General features: G+C 39.4%; 1 protein-coding gene across 2 annotated transcripts in view; it reads right to left on the bottom strand.

Annotated features, from left to right (window-relative positions):
* Nucleotides 1–267: 267 nt before the first annotated feature.
* The window catches only part of LOC133541798 (transcription factor MafG), a 54,919-nt gene continuing 27,904 nt past the window's right edge, over nucleotides 268–27,282 (bottom strand). For both annotated transcript variants that reach the window (XM_061885395.1, XM_061885394.1), the window contains exons 2-3: nucleotides 6,082–6,154; nucleotides 268–1,368 (exon numbers count right to left, since the gene is read on the bottom strand). In XM_061885395.1, the coding sequence (XP_061741379.1) occupies nucleotides 916–1,368; nucleotides 6,082–6,117 (489 nt within the window). In that variant the 5' untranslated portion in view covers nucleotides 6,118–6,154 and the 3' untranslated portion in view covers nucleotides 268–915. The remainder of the gene's footprint in view (nucleotides 1,369–6,081; nucleotides 6,155–27,282) is intronic.

Genomic DNA, 27,282 nt, shown 5'->3' with positions numbered 1-27,282 from the left:
CATCCCAAGAACACCATAACTATTGTGAAGCATGGGGGTGGAAACATCATGCTTTGGGGCTGTTTTTCTGCTAAGGGGACAGGACGATTGATCCGTGTTAAGGAAAGAATGAATGGGGCCATGTATCGTGAGATTTTGATCCAAAACCTCCTTCCATCAATGAGAGCTTTGAATGGTTGACCAAATCCTTTTTTTTCACCATAATTTACAAATAAATTATTTGAAATTCCTACAATGTGAATTCCTGGATTTTTTTCACATTCTGTCTCTCACAGTTGAAGTGTACCTATGATGAAAATTACAGACCTCTGTCATCAGTTTAAGTGGGAGAACTTGCACAATCGGTGGCTGACTAAATACTTTTTTGCCCCACTGTATTGTATTTATGAGCAGATTGAACTGTAAGAACATTCAAGGGTTGCATCCCATCTGCAACAAGTGATCCTTTTTTTTTTGTCTTTTTTTTTTCCCTTAACCTCTTTGTATTTTCAGTGCATACACGTATTATTGCATCTACCGGTCATATCTGTAATGACTAGTTTGTTAAATGCTGTCACAGGGCAGAGATGAACGCTAAGATTTGGAAAAAGCGTCGCGCCTATTTTTCCTGAAAGACCAAAAAGATGAATTTTTGGGGCTGTTGTAAAAAGAGATCTGCAGAGTTGTGAGTCAGTGCATAATAACAATTGCAAGGTTTTCCTTTCTTTGTCAGGATATTGCTCAATCCGGCGAGGAATAGTCTCTATCAGCCTTTTGTTATTTAGGATTGTACCAGCTGTGAGACAAACATAGTGACTCGGGTTGTCCCTCTAATCAATAACTGCACTAATTGAACAGTAAGCCAATATTGCCATTTTGAAAGACTGGAATGCTGTATGTTACAATGCACTGACTATCGGAGGCGTCATCCCGCTACTACGACCTAGCCTCTGTTTTGGATTTGACGATGGTGATGACGCTGGTGGCGGCCACTTTACCGGGTATGAGGGGGCCGATGACCGAGGCCATAGGTCCGCGGGCCGAGGTGACGGGATTGCGGGCCACAGTCCTGGCGAAGCTCTGCAGGGCCTCGTACTTTGAGCGCAGAGCGTCCAGCTCCACTTTCATGCTGGCGTTCTCTGTGGCCAGCTTGTCCACTTCCTGCTGCAGCTGGGCCTTCTGCTTCTCCAGCTCCTCCTTCTGGGTGACGCGCTTCACCCGGCAACTGGCGGCATAGCCCCGGTTCTTTAGCGTGCGCCGCCGCTGCTTCAGCTGCAGGATCTCCTCCTTGGACAGACCCCGTAGGTGCTGGTTCAGCTCCCGCACCGACATGCTCACCAGTTCGTCGTCGGTCAGGCTGGTGCCATTCTCTCCTGGCTCCCGCTTCACCTGTTTAAGTGGATCTGGTATTAGGGCGGGGCCTAACAACATTTTTGACCTACAAATATTCAAAAAAAGGCTTTAACTCAGGGGTCACCAAACTTTTTGACTTGGAGGCCACATTGGGTTAAAATATTCGGCCTAGCTATCCATTTTTATGTATATTTGTATATAGTATATGTATATATTTGCATACACATATATACAACTATACATACAGTATATATAGATACATATGCATGTATATATATAAAGTGAAGTGATATATATTTATATAGCGCTTTTCTCTAGTGACTCAAAGCGCTTTTACATAGTGAAGTGAAGTGAATTATATTTATATAGCGATTTTTCTCTAGTGACTCAAAGCGCTTTACATAGTGAAACCCAATATCTAAGTTACATTCAAACCAGTGTGGGTGGCACTGGGAGCAGGTGGGTAAAGTGTCTTGCCCAAGGACACAAGAGCAGTGAATGGTAGAGGTGGGGATCGAACCTGGAACCCACAAGTTGCTGGCACGGCCACTCTACCAATCGAGCTGTACCGCCCACGTATATATATATATATATGTATATATATATATATATATATATATATATATATATATATATATCCGCGACCCCAAAGGGAATAAGCGGTAGAAAATGGATGGATGGATGGACACACACGCACACATACATACATACATACATATATATATATATACATACACACACACACAAGTATATATATACATACATATATATAAATATATATACATACATGCATATATATACATATATACATACATATAAACATACATACATATATACATGCATACATACATACATATATATTTACTGTGTGTATATATATATATACAGTATATATACACATATACAGTGTATATACACATATACAGTGTATATATATATATATATATATATATATACAAACATATATAAATATATATATACATACAAATATATACACAAAACACAAGTATATATATATATATATATATATATATACATACATACATACATACATACATATATATAAATACATATATATACATACATACATACATACATATGTGTGTATATATATATATATATATATATATATATACATACATATATATATACATATATATATACATACATACATACATACATATATATTTACTGTGTATACATATATATATAAATATATATATATATACATATATATATACAATATATATATATACATATATACATATATATACATATACATACATACATACATATATATATATATACATACATACATACATACATACATACATACATACATACATACATATATATATATATATATATATATATATATATATATATATATATATATATATATATATGGGCATCTACATCAACAATATTATTTACCTGAGCTGCTGGACATGACATATTTCTAAACATTTAATAAAACAAAATACATTTAAATTTGGGATGCCTGTGGGCCGGTTTATGGAAGTTGGTGGGCCGGATCCGGCCAGCGGGCTATAGTTTGGGCAACCTGCTCAACTCACAAAATCAGGACGGATGATTCTTTTTGTAAAGGCAAGTACTTTCAATGCTATTGCTTTGAAACAGGAGTTCAGAACATAGAGATCATGATAGTAATAAATAATTTATTAATTGGGAAATATGACAAAACAAAGTTGTTATATGACCAGATCTTTTTTGTGTGCATGTAAACAAGGGTTGTCATGATACCAAAGTTTCAAAACTAATATCTCAGAATTTTTGCCATTTTCGACACGTTTGATCCTAGAAGTGCCTCGACACGTTTTCATTTCTGATACAATACCGATACCGTAGCCTTTAGTGTTGGCCGATACTAAAATTAATCGGATAGGATATCAGCAGGAATCATAGCACGTACATTTATTTTTTTGACATTAGTGTGTAAAGGATATCACCACATGGGCTCAGGAACACTTCAAAAAACCACTGTCAGCAAATACAGTGTGTCGCTACATCTGTAAGTGCAAGTTAAAACTCTACTATGCAAAGCAAAAGCCATTTTATCAACAACACCCCAAAACACCGCCAGCTTCGCTGGGCCCTAGCTCACTTAAGATGGACAAAGTGGTAAAGTGTTCTGTGGTCTGACGAGTCCACATTTCAAATTGTTTTTGGAAACTGTGGACGTCGTGTCCTCCGGACAAAAGAGGAAAAGAACCATCCGGATTGTTATCGGCGCAAAGTTTTAAAAGGCAGCATCTGTGATGATATGGGGGTGTATTAGTGCCCAAGGCATGGGTAACTAACTTACAATTCTGTGAAGGCATCATTAATGCTGAAAGTTAAATACAGGTTTTGAAGCAACATATGTTGCCATCCAAGCAACATTATCATCGACGCCCCTGCTTATTTCAGCAAGACAATGCCAAGCCACGTATTACATCAGCGTGGCTTCGTAGTAAAAGAGTGCTGGTACTAGACTGGTCAGCCTGTAGTCCAGACCGGTCTCCCATTGAAAATGTGTGGTGCATTATGAAGCGTAAAATAGGACAACCGTTGAACAACTTAATCTGTACATCAAGCAAGAATGGGAAATAATTTCACCTGAAAAGCTTCAAAAATTGGTCTCCTCTGTTCCCAAACATTTACTGAGTGTTGTTAAAAGGAAAGGCCATGTAACACAGTGGTAAAAATGCTCATGTGCCAACTTTTTTGCAATGTGTTGCTGCCATTAAATTCTAAGTTAATGATTATTTGCAAAAAAAGTTAAGTTTCCCAGTTCTATAATAAATATCTTGTCTTTGCAGTCTATTCAATTAGATAAAAGTTGAAAAGCATTTGCAAATCATTGTATTCTGTTTCTATTTCCAAATTACGCAACATGCTAACTTAACTGGTTTTGGGTTTTGTAGATGATAGATTTGTTGCTAGGTGTTTGTGATAAAGAAAAAGTCACTAAAGGGATTAGAAAATTTGAAAATTCTGAACAAGCACCAACAATGGAAAGATAGAGCAAAACAATATGAAAAATATATGTTACACCAGGGGTCACCAACCTTTTTGAAACCAAGAGCTACTTCATGGGTACTGATTAATGCGAAGGGCTACCAGTTTGATACGCACTTAAATAAATTGCCAGAAATAGACAATTTGCTCAATTTACCTTTAATAAATACATATATATATATATATATATATATATATATATATATATATATATATATATATATATATATATATATATATATATATATATATATATATATATATATATATAAATGTGTATTTCTGTATGTCATTCCGTCGTACATTTTTTTTTCTTTTACGGTATTTTTTTTGTAGAGAATAAATTATGAAAAAACACTTAATTGAACGGGTTATAAGAGGAAAAAACAGGAAAAAAATGAAAATTAACTTTTGAAACATAGTTTATCTTCAATTTCGACTCTTTAAAATTCAAAATTCAACCGAAAAAAATGAAGAGAAAAACTAGCTAATTCGAATCATTTTGAAAAAATTAAAAATAATAATTTATGGAACATCATTAGTAATTTTTCCTGATAAAGATTAATTATAGAATTTTGATGACAAAGACAAATCATTATTTCTTCTAGATTTTCCAAAACAAAAATTTTAAAAGAAATTCAAAAGAATTTGACATAAGATTTAAATTTGATTCTAAAAATGTTCTAGATTTTCCAGAATAAATTTTTGGAATTCTAATCATAATAAGTTTGAAGAAATATTTCACAAATATTCTCTGTCGAAAAAACAGAACCTAAAATGAAGAATTAAATCAAAATGTATTTATTATTCTTTACAATAAAAAAAAAAAATGTATCTGAACATTGATTTAAATTTTCAGGAAAGAAGAAGAAGGAATTAAAAAGGTAAAAAGGTATATATGTTTAAAAATCCTAAAATAATTTTAAAGGTTGTATTTTTTCTCTAAAATTGTCTTTCTGAAAGTTATCAGAAGCAAAGTAAAAAAATAAAGGAATTTATTTAAACAAGTGAAGACCAAGTCTTTAAAATATTTTCTTGGATTGTCAAATTCTATTTGAGTTTTGTATCTCTTAGAATTAAAAATGTCCAGCAAAGCGAGACCAGCTTGATAGTAAATAAATAACATTTAAAAAATAGAGGTGGCTCACTGGTAAGTGCTGCTATTTGAGCTATTTTTAGAACAGGCCAGCGGGCGACTCATCTGGTCCTTAAGGGCTACCTGGTGCCCGCGGGCACCGCGTTGGTGACCCCTGTATTACACTATAACAACAACAACAACACAAATTAGTTTTTAAAGATATGCATACCAATTTTTTTTAGCCTTTTAAAAGAAAATATATGCCTCATCCCACATTATGCAAATTGTATGATGACATCATATTGACCACGCCCCCAACACCACAGGTATATCAGCAACTTGGGGGAAACTCTGACTCTGTAAACTTCCTTCCCGTTTTACTTTTAATGCGTCCCTCGACAAAGTGGCAACACGGATCTCTTCTTACATCTTTTTATGGTGAAGTAGGTGTATACTCGGTGTGTTGTGGTGCAAGTTACAATGCATACGGCCACAGTTGCATTGTATATTCCAATAACAAATCTTTGGTACGAACGATACTGAAAAAGCTGGTATTGTTGTAATTGTTGTGTGTTAGTATCAACTTTGTGTCGATACAATGATGTGCTACTAAATTCTCATGAGAACATGTTGCTTTATATGCAGTGTACCTTTAGGGCCTTGTTTCCCTTGTTTGGAGTAGTCATGCCACGAGAGCCCCGTCCACCTGTACTGCTGGCTGATCTGTGAAAATAAAAGTCACAATTAGTTGTAGTGAGGGATGGGAGTTTTCTCACATTTCAATCGATACAATACCAATTCCTGATATACGGAAATTGATAGATGTACTCATCCGTAATAACTTTTGGTACGGTGTTTAAATATGTTATTAAGTGATAGCGCTGCGAATTTTGGGTGTCCCACGATTCGATTCAATATCGATTCTTGGGGTCACGATTCGATAATATATCGATTTTTTCGATTCCCTTCGATTCTCGATTCAAAAACGATATTTTTCCGATTCAAAACGATTCTGTATTCATTCAATACATAGGATTTCAGCAGGATCTACCCCAGTCTGCTGACATGCTAGCAGAGTAGTAGATTTAAAAAAAAAAAAAAAGCTTTTATAATTGTAAAGGACAATGTTTTATCAACAGATTGCAATAATGTACATTTTTTTTTAACTATCAAACGAACCAAAAATATTACTTATTTTATCAAATATTGGACACGGTGTGTTGTCAAGCTTATGAGATGCGATGCAAGTGTAAGCCACTGTGACACTATTGTTCTTTTTTTTTTAATTTTATAAATGTCTAATGATAATTTCAATGAGGGATTTTTAATCACTGCTATGCTGAAATTATGACTAATATTGATACTGTTGTTGATAATATTCATTTTTATTTCACTACTTTTGGTTTGTTCTGTGTCGTGTTTGTGTCTTCTCAATTGCTCTGTTTATTGCTGTTCTGAGTGTTGCTGGGTCAGGTTTGGTTTTGGAATTGGATTGCATTGTTATGGTATTGCTGTGTAGTGGTTTGTTGGATTGATTAAAAAAAAAAAAAAATTTAAATTTTTGGGGAATAAAACAAATTAAATAATAGATTTTTTAAAAATGAGAATCGATTCTGAATCAAACAACGTATTCGAATCGATTTTTTCCCCACACCCCTACTAAGTGATTATTGTTTTTAGTAGTAATTTTCAATTACACTTCACATTTTCTTCCGTTTGTCCCTCATAAGTTTGACAAAATAATAGATTGGGAAATGGGTATTGTAGGTAGTAAGTATTGAATGTTTAAACTTTGTTGATGTTGTCTTTTTTTTTTTTGTACATTGTCATATAAAATATTGAGGACAATCTATCTGCTTTTTTTAGAACCATTTATAAATAAATGGGTTGTACTTGTATAGCGCTTTTCTACCTTCAAGGTACTCAAAGCGCTTTGACACTACTTCCACATTTACCCATTCACACACACTTTCACACACTGATGGAGGGAGCTGCCATGCAAGGCGCTAACCAGCACCCATCAGAAGCAAGGGTGAAGTGTCTTGCTCAGGACACAACGGACGTGACGAGGTTGGTACTAGGTGGGGATTGAACCAGGGACCCTCGGGTTGCGCACGGCCCCTCTACCACTGCGCCACGCATTTCTGGTCATTCAGAATGCCCAATGTTGCTCTAATATAGTTTTTTGTTCTTGTATAAAAATTTTTTTTTAAAAAGAACACTTGTAGTATTGCTGCCCAGATAATTAGTAAATATATTATCAATTAGCGTGGCATAATGGCATGTTATTCTGCTTGGTGATGTGATTTTAGAATTTTGACTCATGCTATAACTTGTGCAAATTGCATTTTGCCTGTCAGGGTACAAAATACCAATAGTTACTGCATACGTCAGCAGCCATATTAGGAGCCTTTGTTTGCTTAGAAACTACTAAAAGCGAGGTTTAGTCTCGTTTATTCTCTATTTAATTTAAGGCCAAAATTGTTCTTTCATTGCAATAACAAACGTATGTTGAATGTACCATAAGATTTTTTGTTAAAATAAAGCCAATAATTCCATTTATTGTGGTCCCTTTTATTTAGAAAAGTATCAAAATAGATTTTGGTACTGCTGCTAGTATCAAAATATTGGTATAGGGCAGGCCTGGGCAATTATTTTGACTTAGGGGCCACATTTAGAGAAAAAAATGTGTCTGGGGGCCGGTATATCTATTTTTGAGAACACTTATACAAAACCTCACAATAATGTCTGATAGAACTCTAAAAACGTTATGACAGACCGCCTTAAACAACGTAATGGAATTTTAAATTTTTCTATGAACGATAAAACCCAGAATATTGACAAAATATGAACGTCACACCCGCTTTCGATTGACATATTTTACAATCAAGTGAAACGCAACAAAAATGCAACAAACAGTGAAATAGGAACGCGAAGGGTACAAAATAAACCCACCTACATTCTGATATATCTGATATATCGCTAAGCTTTAGAACTTTGTTGTGAAAATCTCCTTCCGCGTCTGTGGAAACGATTCCCGCCCACACTGCTGCCTCGTCAGAGCTGCTGTGACGTAGATGACCATAGTAACTAATTAGATGACCATAGTAAATAATTAGATTACCATAGTAACTGGTACATCATCCATAAGCGCAGATTCCAAGCATTGAAATACTTTGTATAGTTCAAGACTTACGGTCATTAGAAAACATCACTGCACATCATAATGGCAGCTTAAGGCCATCTTAAAGACCTAAAAAAATATTTGGGAATGTCCGGCGGGCCAGATTAAAAAGCTTAACAGGCTGCATGTGGCCCCCAGGCCTTAATTTGCCCAGGTCTGGTATAGGGACAACCTTAGTGAGTACTATACGCTACGATATATTAGAAATGAGAACAGTGGAGGATGTATGCCTCACAACAAGAGGATAGAGGAAAAAGAAGGAGCTTATTGATGATGGCGAGAGAGTGGCAGATGCGTGCACATTTTCGGGACTAATGCAGATCCCAAATAGACAACAATAGGTAGCAATTGGTAAGAAAAGTTGAATAATACTGCAATACAAAACGCCAAAAAATATGTCTCCTAACAGGTGCCATTTTTGTGTCCTTACACACACACAACATATTTATAAGCGTATGTTGAAGCATAGCATGTCAATTCTCCGCCTTCTATCAAGATGTGCGGCTTCGTAGCTTACCAAAGTCGTACTAAAACATTTTGACAGATTTTTGAGCGCCGTATATTCTTAGGCTATGTCGACACTAAGCCGCATAACCCCTTAAACAAATAATTATTTAGTCTAAGCCCCGTTTTGGCCACACTAATTTGATCGTTTACGGTTCTCCTCCTTGAAATTTTTTTTTACACGAGTAAGTGCACCATCTATTTCTTGAGTCTCCAGCTCTTAGCTTTATATGAACTCATTGATCGTTCACAAACTGAGTTCGGAGAGGAAGTGACCCCAGAAATACCGCGCCCCAAAAAGGAAGTGACGTCAGAATGAACGCGCCACAGCCAGCTTCATAGTAAAGCGGTTTCGTAACTCGGAGCTAACCACCGGAAATATGGAGACGAGTCATCCAGACATGCCTGTGTTTTTCTTTCCATCTGTACAGACGCTTCTGGAAATCAAACATGAATACCTTAAGAGAAGAAAACACGCGATTGCAACTATTTCAGATACAACACATCTCAGACAGCAAGAGAACTTTTGCATGTCGAGGGTCAGCTGTGATTCTACTTACCAGAAAACGTTGTCCATTTGTCGAAAGAGAGACAACGAGAATGCAGGCTGCCGTGGATGTGATAAAAAAAGGTAACGTTTGCTTTGTATTACCTGGCCATCGAGGGAAGACTAAGGACAACGGCGAATGCTTTTGGACTGGCAAAGGAGACTGTATCAGTTATTGTCCGCCATGTATGTCGCGGACTCAAAGTCTAGGTCTAGAGTATATAAAGTCACCATAAAATCTGAAGTGTCCTGACTAGATATCTAGATCCTTGGATTGATTGATGTAAAATGTTCTTTATCACATTGTTTACTCTCACATGTTCATTAAAGATTGTATTAGTTTATGATGGCTCAGGTGTGATTAACTAATAGGACCCCACAGCACACTGGATTCCAGTTAATTGAAATACCACAACACTGGATATTGTTCAGAAAAGTAAAATTGAAAAACTTGCACACAAAGCAACACTGGAGGTGACAATGACTTGCGCATACATTCTAGGTTGTGTTGCGCTGGTGGAAGGAAAGCTGGAGGGGGTCTTAAACGACCATTGTGTGTGTATGGACAGGGATAAGGTTAGGTGGAATTTACCCAGCATAACCTTAGTTATTGTGTACAAGGGGTCTTAATGTAACATCAAAGTTTTGGTGTTTCTTGCTTACGGGTACTTACTAGCGTTATTTACTGAACAGCCGTCAACTTGCAGTCCACACATATCTCTTGTGTGACTGCCATTTACCGATCAGACTTATCATTACAGCATGTACCAAATTAAACTTCTTCGAGGTCTGTAAGCACAACCAGAATGAATACTTATATTAGGCGCACTGTCGATTTTTGAGAAAATGAAAGGCTTTTAAGTGCACCTGATAGTCCAAAAAATACGGTCGTCAAAAAATGTTTTAATGGCCTACTGAAACCCACTACTACCGAAAACGCAGTCTGATAGTTTATATATCAATGATGAAATCTTAACATTGCAACTCATGCCAATACGGCCTTTTTAGTTTACTAAATTACAATTTTAACTTTCCCGCGGAGTTTCTTGTTGAATGATGACGCGTATGATGACACGTGTTTGTAGCGGACATATTAGCCCAGCACCACACACGGCTAAAAGTCGTCTCTTTTCATAGCATGATTACACATTATTTTGGACATTTGTGTTGCTGAATCTTTTGCAATTTGTTCAATTAATAATGGATACTATAAAAAATAATGCTGTTGGTGGAAAGCGGTGGATTGCAGCTGCCTTTACCACCGAAACACAGCCTGTGTTTCTTTGTTTGTTGTGAAGCTTTAACACAGTGGGGTCAAGCGAACAAGTTTCTCTACGTCAACCAGCAAGTTTTTGGATGGGAAAATTGTGATATTAAGTCGGCTTTTACTGGAGACATCAGTGGATTATGGGACCTCTTCCTGTAGCTGTCAAAAAGGCAGCTGTGATCTTGGCTCCTCGGCCTCTCTCAGAGACATTGGCATTCACCGCAGCCATCCGACTTTGAGGTATGACTTTACAATCCCACTAAAACACTATTAAAACAATAAGCAGATAAGGGATCTTCCAGAATTATCCTAGTAAATGTGTCTAATTACATCTGAAACGGTCCCAATGCCGCCACCTGGAGCTGTCGCCTTTTCTTTTTTTATTTCTTTTTTTGTGTGCTTCACTCTAACTTTCCTCATCAACGAATCTTTCATCCTCACTCAAATTATTGGGGAAATTGTCGCTTTCTCGGTCCGAATAGCTCGTGCTGCTGGTGACTATGATTATAAACAATGTGAAGATGTGAGGAGCCCTACAACCCGTGACGTCACACGCACATCGTCTGCTACGTCCGGTAAAGGCAAGGCTTTTTTTATTAGCGACCAAAAGTTGCGAACTTAATCGTCGATGTTCTCTACTAAATCCTCTCAGCAAAAATATGGCAATATCGCGAAATGATCAAGTATGACACATAGAATGGACCTGCTATCCCCGTTTAAATAAGACAATCTAATTTCAGTAGGCCTTTAAGACTCCACAACGCTGTCGTCATAAAAGGCTCATCAAAACACAAAACTGTTTTTTTTTCTTTTCCGTTTTCGTTTAAAATGAGCTTGCATAAAGGGCCCTTTAGTTTCAGGGAATTCTTGTGAACAAAACCCACTTTGTCAGAGTGCAGGCCCTCAGAGATGACACAGCAGGGGACAAGGATGGACCGGGGATGAATAAAAAGACACGCCTTTGTGCTGAAGAAGCACCTACACACACACACACACGAAAGACATGGGTTTTATGTACTTGCATGAGCTACGTAAATTACAATGCTATAAATCAATAGGAAGGGGGAGGGTCTCAGCCTGGAATAAAAGTTGCTGGTTTTCAGACGTACACGGTTGGGTGTCTGCCACCGTCTTTGCAGGTTAAATGCGTGCAATCACACACACAAACAGGCGCACACAGCCTCGCAAATGTGTGGCCCTAGGTGCTTTACACTGCACCCGGTAAATGCTGTGTCAGCAACACAGGCGCCCACCGCAGTGAGCCAAGCTAGCACATTGCCTCAGTAAGCTGATTTACACAGCCCAGTGGCATGTTTGCACTAAGCACACAAACAAACGCATGTTAAGTGGTGGCGGGCGAAGGGGTGGGGTCTTGGTATTTTTTGAAAGCGTCAAAAACAATCGATGCACGAAGGAATCTCCAAAGAGCGCGTGGCGTTCAAAGATGCATGTGGGTTAGTCATCATGTGCCGGCATGACGTGTGCACAACCTCGGCGACGTGAAGGACATAAAAAAAAAAAAATTGCGGTGAAGTGCACCAAGACAGCCCGGCTATTTCCATGGCAACAAAAGGAGGGGAGTGGGGGTGTGGGGTGCTACAGGTGGGCTGGTCGGCGGAGCCAAACAGGGAGAGACAGACGCTTGTTAAAAATGACCTGAATACGACACTATCACACAGGCAGGGGACATAACAGGAGGTCAGAATGTGACTCGCATTCCTGATTCCTCACAACAAAAAAAGATCTCATGAAACATTGTCCTCCGTATAAAAATAAAGCCTTTCACGTTCTGTAGAGCAGTGGTTCTCAAATGGGGGTACGCGTACCCCTGGGGGTACTTGAAGATATGCCAAGGGGTACGTGAGATTTTTTTAAAAATATTCTAAAAATAGCAACAATTCAAAAATCCTTTATAAATATATTCATTGAATAATACTTCAACAAATTATGAATGTAAGTTCATGAACTGTGAAAAGAAATGCAACAATGCAATATTCAGTGTTGACAGCTAGATTTTTTGTGGACATGTTCCATAAATATTGATGTTAAAGATTTATTTTTTGTGAAGAAATTATTTGAAAGAAGTTCATGAATCCAGATGGATCTCTATTACAATCCCAAAAGAGGGCACTTTAAGTTGATGATTACTTCTATGTGTAGAAATCTTTGTTTATAATTGAATCACTTGTTTATTTTTCAACACATTTTTAGTTATTTTTATAACTTTTTTTCCAAATAGTTCAAGAAAGACCACTACAAATGAGCAATATTTTGCACTGTTATACAATCTAATAAATCAGAAACTGATGACATAGTGCTGTATTTTACTTCTTTATCTCTTTTTTTCAACCAAAAATGCTTTGCTCTGATTAGGGGGTATTTGAATTAAAATAAATGTTCACAGGGGGTACATCACTGAAAAAAGGTTGAGAACCACTGCTGTAGAGGACTTCCATCTCTGGTATGAATAGCTGACTGATAGCTATACCTATCTTTCAATGGCCTTTGTGGTGACTCATTTCCAGTAAGCATTTGGACCACAGATGCAAAGCATAATGGGATAATGGTCTGCCTGATCAAGCACAGATAATGGACAAATAGATAGAAAAGTACTCTACTAATGGCTACAGGAACCGGTACAGGAAAAAAACAGCTCCGACGGAAAAGTCACACGTGCGTCAACGTCGATCCAAGTGTGTCACCAATCGTTGGAATGACAAGACATGGCGCCTTAGCTGTGTCAGAGAGGCGGTATGGTGTTAAGAGCTCGACCCTACGACAGTATGCAATGATAATGTTTAGACTGCAACTCCTTCAGCGTACGGCAGCCGTCCAAAAGCTCAGCTGCTCCCTTCTGCTGCCAGGCGAGCAGGACCTCACTCAGGCCCCGTTTACACTAAAGTTATCCAGGGTAAATCCCACCTAAAATTATCCTTGTCCACACACACACACACACACACACAAACACACACACACACACACAATGGTAGTTTAAGACCCCCTCCTCCCCTCTGTCAGCCGGCGCAACGCGACCTAATTCGCATGCGCGGAAAATGCACACGTCATAGTCACCTCCAGTGTTGCTCTGTATGCAAGTTCTTAAAGAGGAACATTATCACAATTTCAGAAGGGTTAAAACCAGTAAAAATCAGTTCCCAGTGGCTTATTTTATTTTTTTAAGTTTTTTTCAAAATTTTACCCATCCCGGAATATCCCTAAAAAAAAGCTTTAAAGTGCCAGATTTTCGCTATCTGTGAAGCCACTGTCCATTTTCCTGTGACGTCATCCAGTGATGCCAATACGGATAGCACAGCAAGATATAGCGACATTAGCTCGGATTCAGATTCGGATTTCAGCAGCTTAAGCGATTTTATCAGATTACGCATGTATTGAAACGGATGGTTGGAGTATGGAGGCAGATAGCGAAAACGAAATTGAAGAAGAAACTGAAGCTATTGAGCGAATAGCTATTGATGCTATTCGGCCATGTTTGCCTTAGCATCGCCGTTAAAATGTGCAGACCAACGATCGAAAGTTTTGCATCTTGTGACACTGGATCAACTTGAATCCATCGATTAGTAAGTGTTTGTTTGGCATTAAATGTGGGTGGAGGGAAACGCTGGATGTAAATATAGTTTCAAATGTACATACAGCTAGCCTAAATAGCATGTTAGCATCGATTAGCTGGCTGTCATGCCGCGACCAAATATGTCTGATTAGCACATAAGTCAACAACATCAACAAAACTCACCTTTGTGATTTAGTTGACTTTATCGTTGGAACTGCATCTGCAGATTATCCATACACCTCTGTGCCATGTCTGCCTTAGCACCGCCGGTAAAATGTGCAGACACTCCGGCACATTCAAAGGGGCGTTTGGCGGCAGATTTCTTTGACTTTAATGTTGGAAATGCATCTGCTTTGAGTGTCGCAGGATATCCACACAATCGTGCGATCTCTGTAGTAGCATAGCTTTCGTCGGTAAAGTGTGCGGAACAAACGACTGACCATTTCGTCGGCTTTCCCCACAACCTCGTATTTTGAACACATTTCGTCCAATTTCTTGCCAATTTCTTGCCAATTTTCTTGGAAGGAGGGTTTGGCTGAAAATCTCCCGATATATGGCCCCATTCATTCGTTCCTCAACAGGGATCAATCGTTCCGTCCCCTTAGCAGAAAAACAGCCCCAAAGCATGATGTTACCACACCCATGCTTCACAGTAGGTTTGGTGTTCTTGGGATGCAACTCAGTATTCTTCTTCCTCCAAACACGACAAGTTGAGTTTATACCAAAATGGATACAAGGATGATGTAGCAGAGGATTGGGAGAATGTCATGTGGTCGGATGAAACCAAAATAGAACTTTTTGGTATAAACTCAACTCGTCGTGTTTGGAGGAAGAAGAATACTGAGTTGCATCCCAAGAACACCATAACTATTGTGAAGTATGGGGGTGGAAACATCATGCTTTGGGGCTGTGTTTCTGCTAAGGGGACAGGACGATTGATTCGTGTTAAGGAAAGAATGAACGGGGCCATGTATCGTGAGATTTTGAGACAAAACCTCCTATCAGTGAGAGCTTTGAATGGTTGACCAAATACTTATTTTCCACCATAATTTACAAATAATTCTTTAAAATTCCTACAATGCGAATTCCTGAATTTTTTCCCCACATTCTGTCTCTCACAGTTGAAGTGTACCTATGATAAAAATTACAGACCTCTGTCATCATTTTAAGTGGGAGAACTTGCACAATCGGTGGCTGACTAAATACTTTTTTGCCCCACTGTATGTTGTCAATATTCAGGGTCATATAAAAAAAATACAATTCAATTCGCTTTTAAGACGGTCTGTCATAACATTTTTAGAATTCAATCAGACTTTATTGTGAGGTTTTGTATTAGTTTTCCTGAAAATAGATATACCGGCCCCTCAGACACTTTTTTTGCTCTAAATTTGGCCCCCAAGTCCAAATAATTGCCCAGGCCTGATGTAAAATGTTCTTTAACACATTGTTTACTTTCACATCTCCATTAAAGATTTGATTAAGTTGTAATGGCTCAGGTGTGATTCACTACAATAGGGCCCCACAGCAAACTGAATTCCAGTTAATTGAGATACCACAACACTGGACATTGTTCAGATAGTAACATTTAAAGAGGAACGTTATCACTAGACATATGTAAGCGTCAATATATACCTTGATGTTGCAGAAAAAAGACCATATATTTTTTTAACCGATTTCCGAACTCTAAATGGGGGAATTTTGGCGAATTAAACGCCTTTCTATTTATCGCTCTCGGAGCAATGACGTCAGAACGTGACGTCACCTAGGTAATAAAGCCGCCATTTTCTCAAACACATTACAAACACCGCGTCTCAGTTTTGTTATTTTCCGTTTTTTCTACTATTTTCTGGAACCTTGGAGACATCATGCCTCGTCGGTGTGTTGTCGGAGGGTGTAACAACACTTACAGGGAGGGATTCAAGTTGCACCTCAAGTCCCTCCTTTGTTCTGCACACTGTACCGACGACAGCTATGCTACGACAGAGATGGCAAGAATTTGTGGATATCCTGCGACACTCAAAGCAGATGCATTTCCAACAATAAAGTCAACGAAATCACAAAGGTGAGTTTTGTTGATGTTATTGACTTACAGTGTGTGGAGTGTGCTAATCAGACATATTTGGTCACGGCATGACTGCAAGCTAATCGATGCTAACACGCTATTTAGGCTAGCTGTATGTAAATATTGCATCATTATGCCTCATTTGTAGCTATATTTGCATCCAGCCTTTCCCCCCACCCACATTTAATGCCAAACAAACATACCAATCGTTGGTTAGAAGGCGATTGCCGAATTTGTCCGCGCTTCCTCCCGTGCCGCTGTCTGTCGTGATATGACTCAATGGCTTCAGTTTCTTCTTCAATTTCGTTTTCGCTATCTGCCTCCACACTCCAACCATCCGTTTCAATACATGCGTAATCTGTTGAATCGCTTGCGCCGCTGAAATCCGAGTCTGAATCCAAGGTACTACCCTATACCTTTCTGTGCTATCCGCCATGTTTGTCTCTGGTGGCTTCACGCAGTGACGTCACAGGACAATAGACGGGTGGATATAACGACGGTTAAAATCAGGCACTTTGAAGCCCATTTTCGGGATATTGCGTGATGGGTAAAATTTGGAGAAAAACTTTGAAAAATAAAATAAGCCACTGGGAACTGATTTTTATTGGTTTTAACACTTCAGAAATTGTGATAATGTTCCCTTTTAAAGATGAAACTGGCATTGAAACTACTGACTGAGGCAAAGAGCATTGTCACATAGACGAGCAAAAAGTAAGGAGAAACAGACTAAAACCACAAATGTGAAGACATAATGACTGCGAGTAATGCAGTCAGAATTGAGGACATGGAGCAAAGCTCCTGGAGCCCAGGGGTCGTGAAGATATAGGGACTCCTTTTTGTAGGTGCTTGCTGAATTTTTATGAATCGCCCGGAAGAATGCTGACAAATCAGTGCTGATTGCTTGTAGAGGAGAGACGTATCACACCCACAGGAAATAGAAAACGCTGAGTGTGGCCACCCAGGTAAAAAGGGATGCGATACAGAAGGCGGAGAAGGCGCGAGCTGCGGACGGCCTATAGTGGGAAAACGCATGCTCGACACATTTTGGAGGAGCTTGGGAAGAAGAACATTCAGAGGGAGGGAGAAAAGCACTGATCTCAGCAAGGACTAAAACCAAAGTGCCAATTAGGAAGTTGCAAAGTTGAACTGACGGGACGCGCACAGCCCAGCAAACCTTCAAACGCTACACAGATGTACATAGCGAGAGCACAAAAGGTAGAACTGGCTCAGGTTGAGGCTCAAAAGGGGAAAGAACTCTGCTGGGATAAATGCTGATGTGACATGATAGGTCTAGCCTTGAGCCCGTGTCACGCTTTAATGATCTCAAGCCAGGCTCGGGATCTCTCCGGGGGGGGGGCGACGGCCAAGGATGGACACCATTAGCTGGGGGGACCCTTTGTTGGACGACCGCGCGTTTTTGCATCGCCCCATGAATATTTATCACCCTCTTTCAGCGCCTAAAGTGGGGTGGGGGGTAAAGATGCTCAGGAGGAGATTCCTCAAGGATACATCCAAGGGTCTTCCATCAACAGCTGTCTCAAAATGGCGGAAGGCTGCTGGCGGAGAGGGAGGGGATCGGAGGTAATAGAGGTGGATTTGTGGCGCTGGAGGTGTCACGCATGGTGGCTCAGGGGCGGCAAGGACAGACATCTCCACTTGACAGCAGTGTAACAGGATTATCTGGGCCAAAAGAGCAAACAAAAAACCCTCAGCAACCTGCCTCCACATCCACATTACGATGCAGCCTGTCCCTTGAATACTAATCGCGGCCGGGGAAGGGCCTTTTCTGCGGACGCGCTACATATCAGATAACGAATCCCGCTTGCAGGCGAGATTAGCGAAACCACACGAGTGCGTAGGAATTGGGCTTGTCGTGATCGATTCTTGAAAAGCAGCGTCCGAACCCTCAGCGCCGGCAGCTCGCTAATGAAGTGAATAAAAAGCACACCGTGGATGGGGCATGCTGATGGAAAACGAAGGTTTTTGGAGAAAAACAGCATCCGAAGACAGCATATCAAGAGAGTGTGACGAGATGTGTACATGTCTACTTTACCAAAATTGACAAAACACGTTTTTTCACAGTATTTGGTTCACTAATTTATGCCCTATCAATTTCCCCAACCTCACTAATTTGTTTCCGAATGATAAAAAATATCAGCTTTCCAAAAACTGCAGTCAAATATCCTATACCAGGGTTTTTTCAACCTTTTTTGAGCCAAGGCACATTTTTTGCGTTGAAAAAATCGGGAGGCACACCACCAGCAGAAATCATTAAATAACAAATCTCAGTTGACAGTAAAACGTCATTGTCGCAATTGTTGGATACGACTTTGAACCCTAATCAAGCAATGTAGGTCTTGTCTCAAAGTAGGTTTACTGTCACCACTTGTCACATCACGCCCTGACTTATTTGAGTTTTCCTGTGTGTAGTGTTTTAGTTCTTGTCTTGGCTCCTATTTTGCTGGCCTTTTCTCTTTTTTTGGTATTTTCCTGGAGCAGTGTCATGTCTTTCTTTGAGCGATATTTTCCCGCATCTACTTAGTTTTAGCAATCAAGAATATTTCAGTCATGAATTGATTAACGTGGACCCCGACTTAATCAAGTTGAAAAACTTATTCGGGTGTTACCATTTAGTGGTCAATTGTACGAATATGTACAGAACTGTGCAATCTACTAATAAAAATGTCAATCAATCAATCAATCAATCAATCAATCAATCAATCAAAAGTTGTATTTATTTCCTGAGTGTAGTGTTTTAGTTCTTGTCTTGGCTCCTATTTTGCTGGCTTTTTCTCTTTTTTTGGTATTTTCCTGAAGCAGTTTCATGTCTTCCTTTGAGCAATATTTCCCGCATCTACTTAGTTTTAGCAATCAAGAATATTTCAGTCATGAATTGATTAACGTGGACCCCGACTTAAACAAGTTGAAAAACTTATTCGGGTGTTACCATTTAGTGGTCAATTGTACGAATATGTACAGAACTGTGCAATCTACTAATACAAGTATCAATCAATCAATCAATCAATCAAAAGTCGTATTTATCCTTCTTTGTGGGGACGTTGTCGATTGTCATGTCATGTTCGGATGTACATTGTGGACGCCGCCTTTGCTCCACAGTAAGTCTTTGCTGTCATCCAGCATTCAATTTTTGTGTACTTCGTAGCCAGTTCAGTTTCAGTTTCGTTCTGCATACCCTTCCTTAAGCTTCAATGCCTTTTCTTAAGGGGCACTTGTATTTTGTTTATTTTTGGTTTAAGCATTACACCTTTTTACCTGCACACTGCCTCCCGCTGTTCCCGTCATCTATAGAGCAATTAGCTACCGGCTGCCACCTACTGATATGGAAGAGTATTACACGATCACTGCCGAGCTCTCGACAGCACGACACTCAACAACAACACATCATTTGCAGACTATAAGTACTGGTTTGCAAAAATATTTTTAACCCAAATAGGTGAAAATACATAATCCCCCACGGCACACCAGACCGTATCTCACGGCACACTAGAGCCGCGGCACAGTGGTTGAAAAACACTGTCCTATACATTAGTACCTCCACTTAAGAGTGTTTTCATACAGGAGCTGTCTCTCAACTAATTGTTGTCAAAACGTGGACTGTGGTGTGGTTTGTTTTCCCAGAATGCAAAGGAACTTGACTGGACATGGCGTGAAAATAAAGACATGTTTAATCTATTACTATGAAAAAGTGCAAACAAAAGGCGCGCACAAGGCGGAGAACAAACTTGGCTAAGAAAACAAAAACTACCACAAAGGAAGAACTATGGACATAAAAACGAAAGACACCAACTGTGGCATTAATAAACAAAAACTTACTTGTGGTGACGTGAGCAGGGCGGCCTGAACTATGACCTGAAACAGGTATGAAACAGAGTGTAGAGTACAGAGTACAATGACGCCTGCCCGACTGCCTGGCAACTACAAGCTTAATTAATAGTGACATGACTATTGACAGGTACGTGAGTCCAAGTGAATCAGGTGAACTAATTGTTCGTCATGGTAACCAAAACAAACAAGAGTGCACAAAGAGTCCAAAACCCAAACAGAACATAACTAAACAAAACGTGACCACAGAACATGACAGTTATGCCTTAAGTTGCAAGCAAACATTTGAGTTATAAACATCCCTGCCATTAAAGTTAAAGTACCACTGATAGTCACACACACACACTCCCACACACACATACACTAGGTGTGGTGAAATTACCCTCTGCATTTGACCCATCCCCTTAGTCCACCCCCTAGGAGGTGAGGGGAGCAGTGAGTAGCAACGGTGGCCGCGCTCGGGAATCATTTTGGTGATTAAAAAAAAACACCTTAGATTTATACCGCGCTTTTCTAAACACTCAAAGCGCTCACAGAGAAATGGGACTGATCGTTCATTCACACCTGGTGGTGGTAAGCTACATCAGTAGCCACAGCTGCCCTGGGGTAGACTGACTGATTTAACCCCCAATCCAACCCTTGATGCTGAGTGCCAAGCAGGAGGTCACATTTTTATAGTCCTTTGGTACGACTCGGCTGCGGTTTGAAATCACGACCTACCCATCTCAGGGCGGACACTCTAACCAGGTGGCATAGCAAATGTACATATCCGAACAAAACCACTTAAAGGCTAGCGTTAGCTTACAACTCGAGGCACACATACTTTTGTTTTTCCAAGCATGGGAAGGAGAAAGTGAGTGTGAAGTTTTGCATGCCAGCCAAGAATGTCGAATTGATATCGAAACTGCAAACATTTATCCATGAAATTATGGAACAGCTGCGGATAGCATGTTTGATGGAGAAGCAGCTAGCGAATATACAGTAGAGGTCCACACTCCAAGTGAAATGCACTACACTATTAGACTTACACTTCCTTTTATTGTCATTCAAATTTGAATTTTACAGTACAGATAAGAACAAAATGCTGTTGCGTTACCTCGTTGTAGTGCAGGATAAAAAAGCAATAAGGTGCAAATATAGATAGATAGATTACTGTACAGATAAACATATTGCACTTTTGCATATGCATACATGGATGTATGTTATATTGTCTTTATATTCCTGTGAGTTAATCCGTTTTTTTTTTTTTTTGGGGGGGGGGGGGGGACTGAGGGGATTATTGTGATGCGTTCAAGAGTCTTATGGCCTGAGAGAAGAAGCTGATACAGAACCTGGAAGTTCTGCTACGGAGGCTGCAGAACCTCTTTCTAGAGTCCAGCAGTGAAAACAGTACTTGGTGAGGTGGGAGGAGTCCCTACAGATTTTCTCAGCCCTGGTCAGGCAGCGGCTTTTTGCTTTTTTTATTATATTACTTCATAAAACGATTGTGGTTGTTAGTAGTTCATTCTATTTTATTTTTTTTTTTATACAATATTTATTATCTACAAGTTTGTTTTTCTTTTTAAAATGTGTGCTAAAATTGGGCTGTTTGAGGGGTCTAGGCACCAGTTGATTTCAATTAATTTCAATGGGAGACTTTAATTTGAGATACAAGTGTTTTGAGTTAAAAGCTCCCTCACAGAACCAATTAAGCTTGTAAGTTGAGATACTAATTGTACTTTTAATCTTTTTGGACTACCACAGGTTGAAATATCCATATTTTGGGGTGTTTTAAGATTGCAAGTGCCAGTGCGTTAACAAAGCTCCATGATATTGATGTTAGGAACAAGTCAAGTCAATAGTATTGATACCATGCCAATTTAAGACAGAAGATAACTCAAGGCACCATCTATCCATCATACTTGCCAACACTCCCGGATTTTCCGGGAGACTCCCGAAATTCAGCGCCTCTCCCGAAAACCTCCCGGGACAAATTTTCTCCCGAAAATCTCCCGAAATTCAGGCGTAGGTGGAGGCCAAGCCCCCTCCAGCTCCATACGGACCCGAGTGAGGTGTCGACAGCCTGTTTTCACGTCCGCTTTCCCACAATATAAACAGAGTGCCTGCCCAATGACGTATAACTGTAAAATGATCGAGGGCGAGTTCTTGGTTTCTTATGTGAGTTTATTGTTAGGCAGTCTCATTAACGTCCTCCCAGCGTGGCAACAACACACAACAACAGCAGTCACGTTTCTGTCTACCGTAAAGCAGTTAATCTGCCTTAAACAGCAATGTTGTGAACTTGTGACACTCTTAAACAGGACAACGCTGCCATCTATTGCGCATGTATATGTGACAATAACATCTACGGCTTTTAGAGCAGTGGTTCTCAACCTTTTTTCAGAAATGTACCCTCTGTGAACATTGTTTTAATTCAAGTACCCCTAATCAGAGCAAAACATTTTTGGTTGAAAAAAAAAAAAGATAAAGACGTAAAATACAGCACTATGTCATCAGTTTCTGATATATTAAATTGTATAACAGTGCAAAATATTGCTCATTTGTAGTGGTCTTTCTTGAACTATTTGGAAAAAAAGATATAAAAATAACTAAAAACTTGTTGAAAAAAAAACAAGTGATTCAATTATAAATAAAGATTTCTACACATACTGCGATGAGGTGACGACTTGTCCAGGGTGTACGACAGCGTCCACCCGATTGTAGCTGAGATAGGCACCAGCGCCCCCCGCCACCCAATAGGGAATAAGCGGTAGAAAATGGATGGATGAATGGATAGCTGTAGATATAATCCTCCCCTCTTAACCACGCCCCCAACAACGCACCGCCCCCAACCCCCGACCACGCCCCCCTCCTCCCTAAATCGGGGGTCTCAACGTTGGCAAGTGTGCCATCCATTCAGCCATTTTCTACAGCTTGTCCCTTTTGGGGTCGCTGGAGCCTATCTCAGCTGCATTGGGCGGTAGGCGGCGTACACCCAGGACAAGTCGCCACCTCATCGCAGATCTCAAGGCACCTTTAAAGCTAATTTCTAGTAACAGAGATCAGAATCAGAATTTTAAAAAAGAATATACTCTGCCAAATTCGACGTATTTATTCATTTAATACAACGCAACGCTGAAAAAAACCTGAATGTACCTTGATGTTGTTTACCCCATAAATACACACTACAATTTTCCACTTGTTAAAAATAAGAACATCTATATATTCAGATGTGTCACTCCTCACTTCCACTGAGTGCAGTCAATTATCAAGGACGTTGCAGGCGTCGGGCACCGTTTAGCAAGCAATTTAAAAAACGAGATGCCTCCGATAGCTCCGGAAGAAGAAAGAAAATAAAAGACCGGGATGAAGTTGCTGAGCGAAAACGAGAGAAAGGTAGGCTTGCGAGACAGGAGGGATGCTATTAACTACTAACTATTCAGAGCGTGAAATAAAGGTGACAGAAAGAGGGAGAGGGGGAATCATTCAACGATCAGAGGCAAGTGAGAGGGACAACACGAAGCAGACACCTTTGACCAGCCCAAACCTTACTGGACTACAACAAACGCCCCCTGATACTGCTCTGCATGGCAGATTTAGACCATCACGGGCACTCTTCAGGGGCATGCAATGAAGAAACTTCGCTCTAAATATGTGACATTTATCCTCTGAAATTAAGACAGGAATCAGGGAATTATTGCCACCTGCTGCATAATGCCACACAAGGGGAAAGACGGCCCATTGCTGGCGATTAGACTCATTTATCAGCACTAATACTGGGCCACCGCAATCTGTAGCCTACATTTGCTCCTTGCTTTGCCAAGGAGAACTGACAATTATCTCCAATGTAGACTACTCCATTAATAACCACATTTCTGGAGACAATGGTCAGTGGGGCGGGTTTCTAAAGAGAAATGGAGCTTGAAAAAACATTGAAAGAAAGGGATTAACCAATAAGTGAATTTCCTTTGCATATAGAATATAATACAAATGTTTTTTCATTGGACAGATCTATTTCATGTGCGTTTTTACTGCATGGATTAATATGACATACTTAAAAAATATTTACAGGTAAACATATTTTTATGAACGTGCCGATTTTTGTGAAAAAATATGTGATCACCTTTGCCGACGAACGTCTTTTAATGGCGAACACAAACACCAATTAGGGTTGGGCGGTATATTGGTATTACCAGTTATACCGGGTTATTTTTGAAAGCGGTACAGTCGTGGTCAAAAGTTTACAACCACTTGTAAATAACATAATGTCATGGCTGTCTTGAGCTTCCGATAATTTCTACAACTCTTAATTTTTTGTGATAGAGTGATTGGCGCACATACTTGTTGGTCACAAAAAAATATTCAGAACTTTCCTCCAGAAGTTCTTATCTTTGTCCATGTGATGTCAGATGAAGCTAAAATGTTGCTGTTTGGCCACAATACCCAGGAACACCAGGACTACAGTCAAGCATGGTGGTGGTAGTATTATGATCTGGGCCTCTTTTTCTGCCAATGGAACTGGTGCTTTACAAAGAGTAAATAGGACAATGAAAAAGGAGGATTACCTCCAAATTCTTCAGGACAACCTAAAATCATCAGCCTGGAGGTAGGGTGTTGGGCGAAGTTAGGTGTTCCAACAGGACAATGGTAAAGGAATGGCTAAATGAGGCTAGAATTAAGATTTTAGAATGGCCTTCCAAAAGTCCGGACTTAAATGTGTGGACAATGCTGAAGAAACAAGTCCATTTCAGAAAACCAACAAAATTAGCTGAACTGCACCAATTTTGTCAAGAGGAGTGGTTAATAATTCAAGCAGAAGCTTGCCAGAAGCTTGTGGATGGCTACCAAAAGCGCCTTATTGCAGTGAAACTTGCCAAGGGACATGTAAGCAAATATTAACATAGCTGTATGTATACTTTTGACCCAGCAGATTGGGTCACATTTTCAGTAGACCCGTAATAAATTCATAAAAGAACCAAACTTCATGAATGTTTTTTGTGACCAACAAGTATGTGCTCCAATCACTCTATCACAAAAAAAAGAAATGCAGAAATTATTGGAAACTGAAGACAGCCATGACATTATGTTCTTTACAACTGTATGCAAACTTTTGACCACGACTGTATGTATTTGAGACAAATCCAGCAATATCGATATATTATATTTTTTGATGCTGTCTTTGATAGTTACTCCTGCAGTTTACCCATGCTTTATTGATTCATTGAAAAATAATGCCGGTGGACTTGTGACCCTGGGGAACATGCTTTATTAGTATTGTGCAGTATTATACTTCAAACGCAGCTTCGAAAAGCTGTGCACAGCAAAATGTGCTCACTGCAGCCATTCATCCTAACTTTTGGGTTAAAAAAAAAATCAGCACAAATTGTTTTGTTGGTTAACATGTTACGTTAATGTTAATGATTTTGCTTTTAAGATAAGTTTCCTCTATAATTGTCATTTACACTAATTAAAAGAACTGTAGTATTTATATTTTAGCTATTAGTGTTTCACACTTAGAATTGTTGTGCTTTTATTTTTCATTTTGGTCCTTGGAGGCGAAAGGTTTGGGTACCCCTAGTTAGAGTAAAAAAAAGAAGGCATTTTTATAGTTTTATTGGTGCATCTATTGTTCATGTTCTTTCACTGTTCGCTGGGAGACTTGGAATGTAATCCCCACAAAGTGGAGGGATTTACTGTGCATGCACACAATCACATGTATCATCATTCTGCCCAATACAACACTGGCATCCAAGCAGGAGTTCAGACCAATCAGAGAATAGGCTGTGGTTTAGGGTTATATACAGTCAATCTGGAAAGTATTCACAGCGCTTCACTTTTTTCCACATTTTGTTATGTCTTGTTCCAAAATGGAATAAATATTTTTTTATTCTCAAAATTCCACACATAATATCAATGTGAAAAAGTTTTTATTATCTATTTGTTATTCACAGAATTTTGCACCAATTACAGCCGAAAGTATTTTTGAATACGATGCCACAATCTTGGCACACCTATTTTTGGGGCAGTTTCACTTATTCCTCTTTGCAGCACCTCTCAAACTCCATAAGGTTGGATGGGAAGCATTGCTTTTCATCCAGGAAGTCTGTAGCATTGTTGCATTCATCTTAGTCAAGTCTGGGAGGTGACCAAAAACCCGATGGTCACTCCTTTGTGGAAAGAGGAGAACCTTCCAGAAGTCCAACCATCTCTGAAACAATCCACCGATCAGGCCAGACGGAAGCCATTTCTTGGTAAAAGTTAGCCAAAATCCACATGAAAGACTCTCCGACCATGAGAAACAAAATTCTCTGGTCTGATGAGACAAAAGTTGAACTTTTTGGCGTGAATGCCAGGCATCATATTTGGAAGAAACCAGTCACCGCTCATGTCCAGGCCAATACCATCCCTACAGTGAAGCATGGTGGTAGCAGCATCATGCTGTGGGGATGTTTTTCAGCGGCAGCAACTAGGAGACTAGTTAGGATAGAGGGAAATATGAATGCAGCAATGTACAGAGACATCCTGCATGGATGAATACCTGATTGAGCTTCAGGAATGGGCTAAACTGCCCAAAGATAGGAGTGCCAAGTTTATAGCATTGTATTAAAAAAGACTTGAGGCTGTAATTGCTGCCAAATGTGCATCAATAAAGTATTGAGCAAAGGCTGTGAATACTTATGTACATGTGATTTTTATTTTTTAGTTCTAATAAATGTGTTGTTGTTTTTTTATAAAAAACTATTCCATTTTGGAATAAGGCTGTAACATAACAAAATGTGGAAAAAGTAAAGTGGTGTGTATACTTTCCGGATGCACTGTGTAATCATAGGCACCGATCCTAGTGTTGGTGCAATACTGTGTGATTCACCAATAATATCCATCCATCCATTTTCTACC

Source organism: Nerophis ophidion, linkage group LG23, assembly GCF_033978795.1.
Source record: "Nerophis ophidion isolate RoL-2023_Sa linkage group LG23, RoL_Noph_v1.0, whole genome shotgun sequence".
NCBI classification, from domain to species: domain Eukaryota; kingdom Metazoa; phylum Chordata; class Actinopteri; order Syngnathiformes; family Syngnathidae; genus Nerophis; species Nerophis ophidion.
This window is presented reverse-complemented; position numbering and strand designations above follow the sequence as displayed.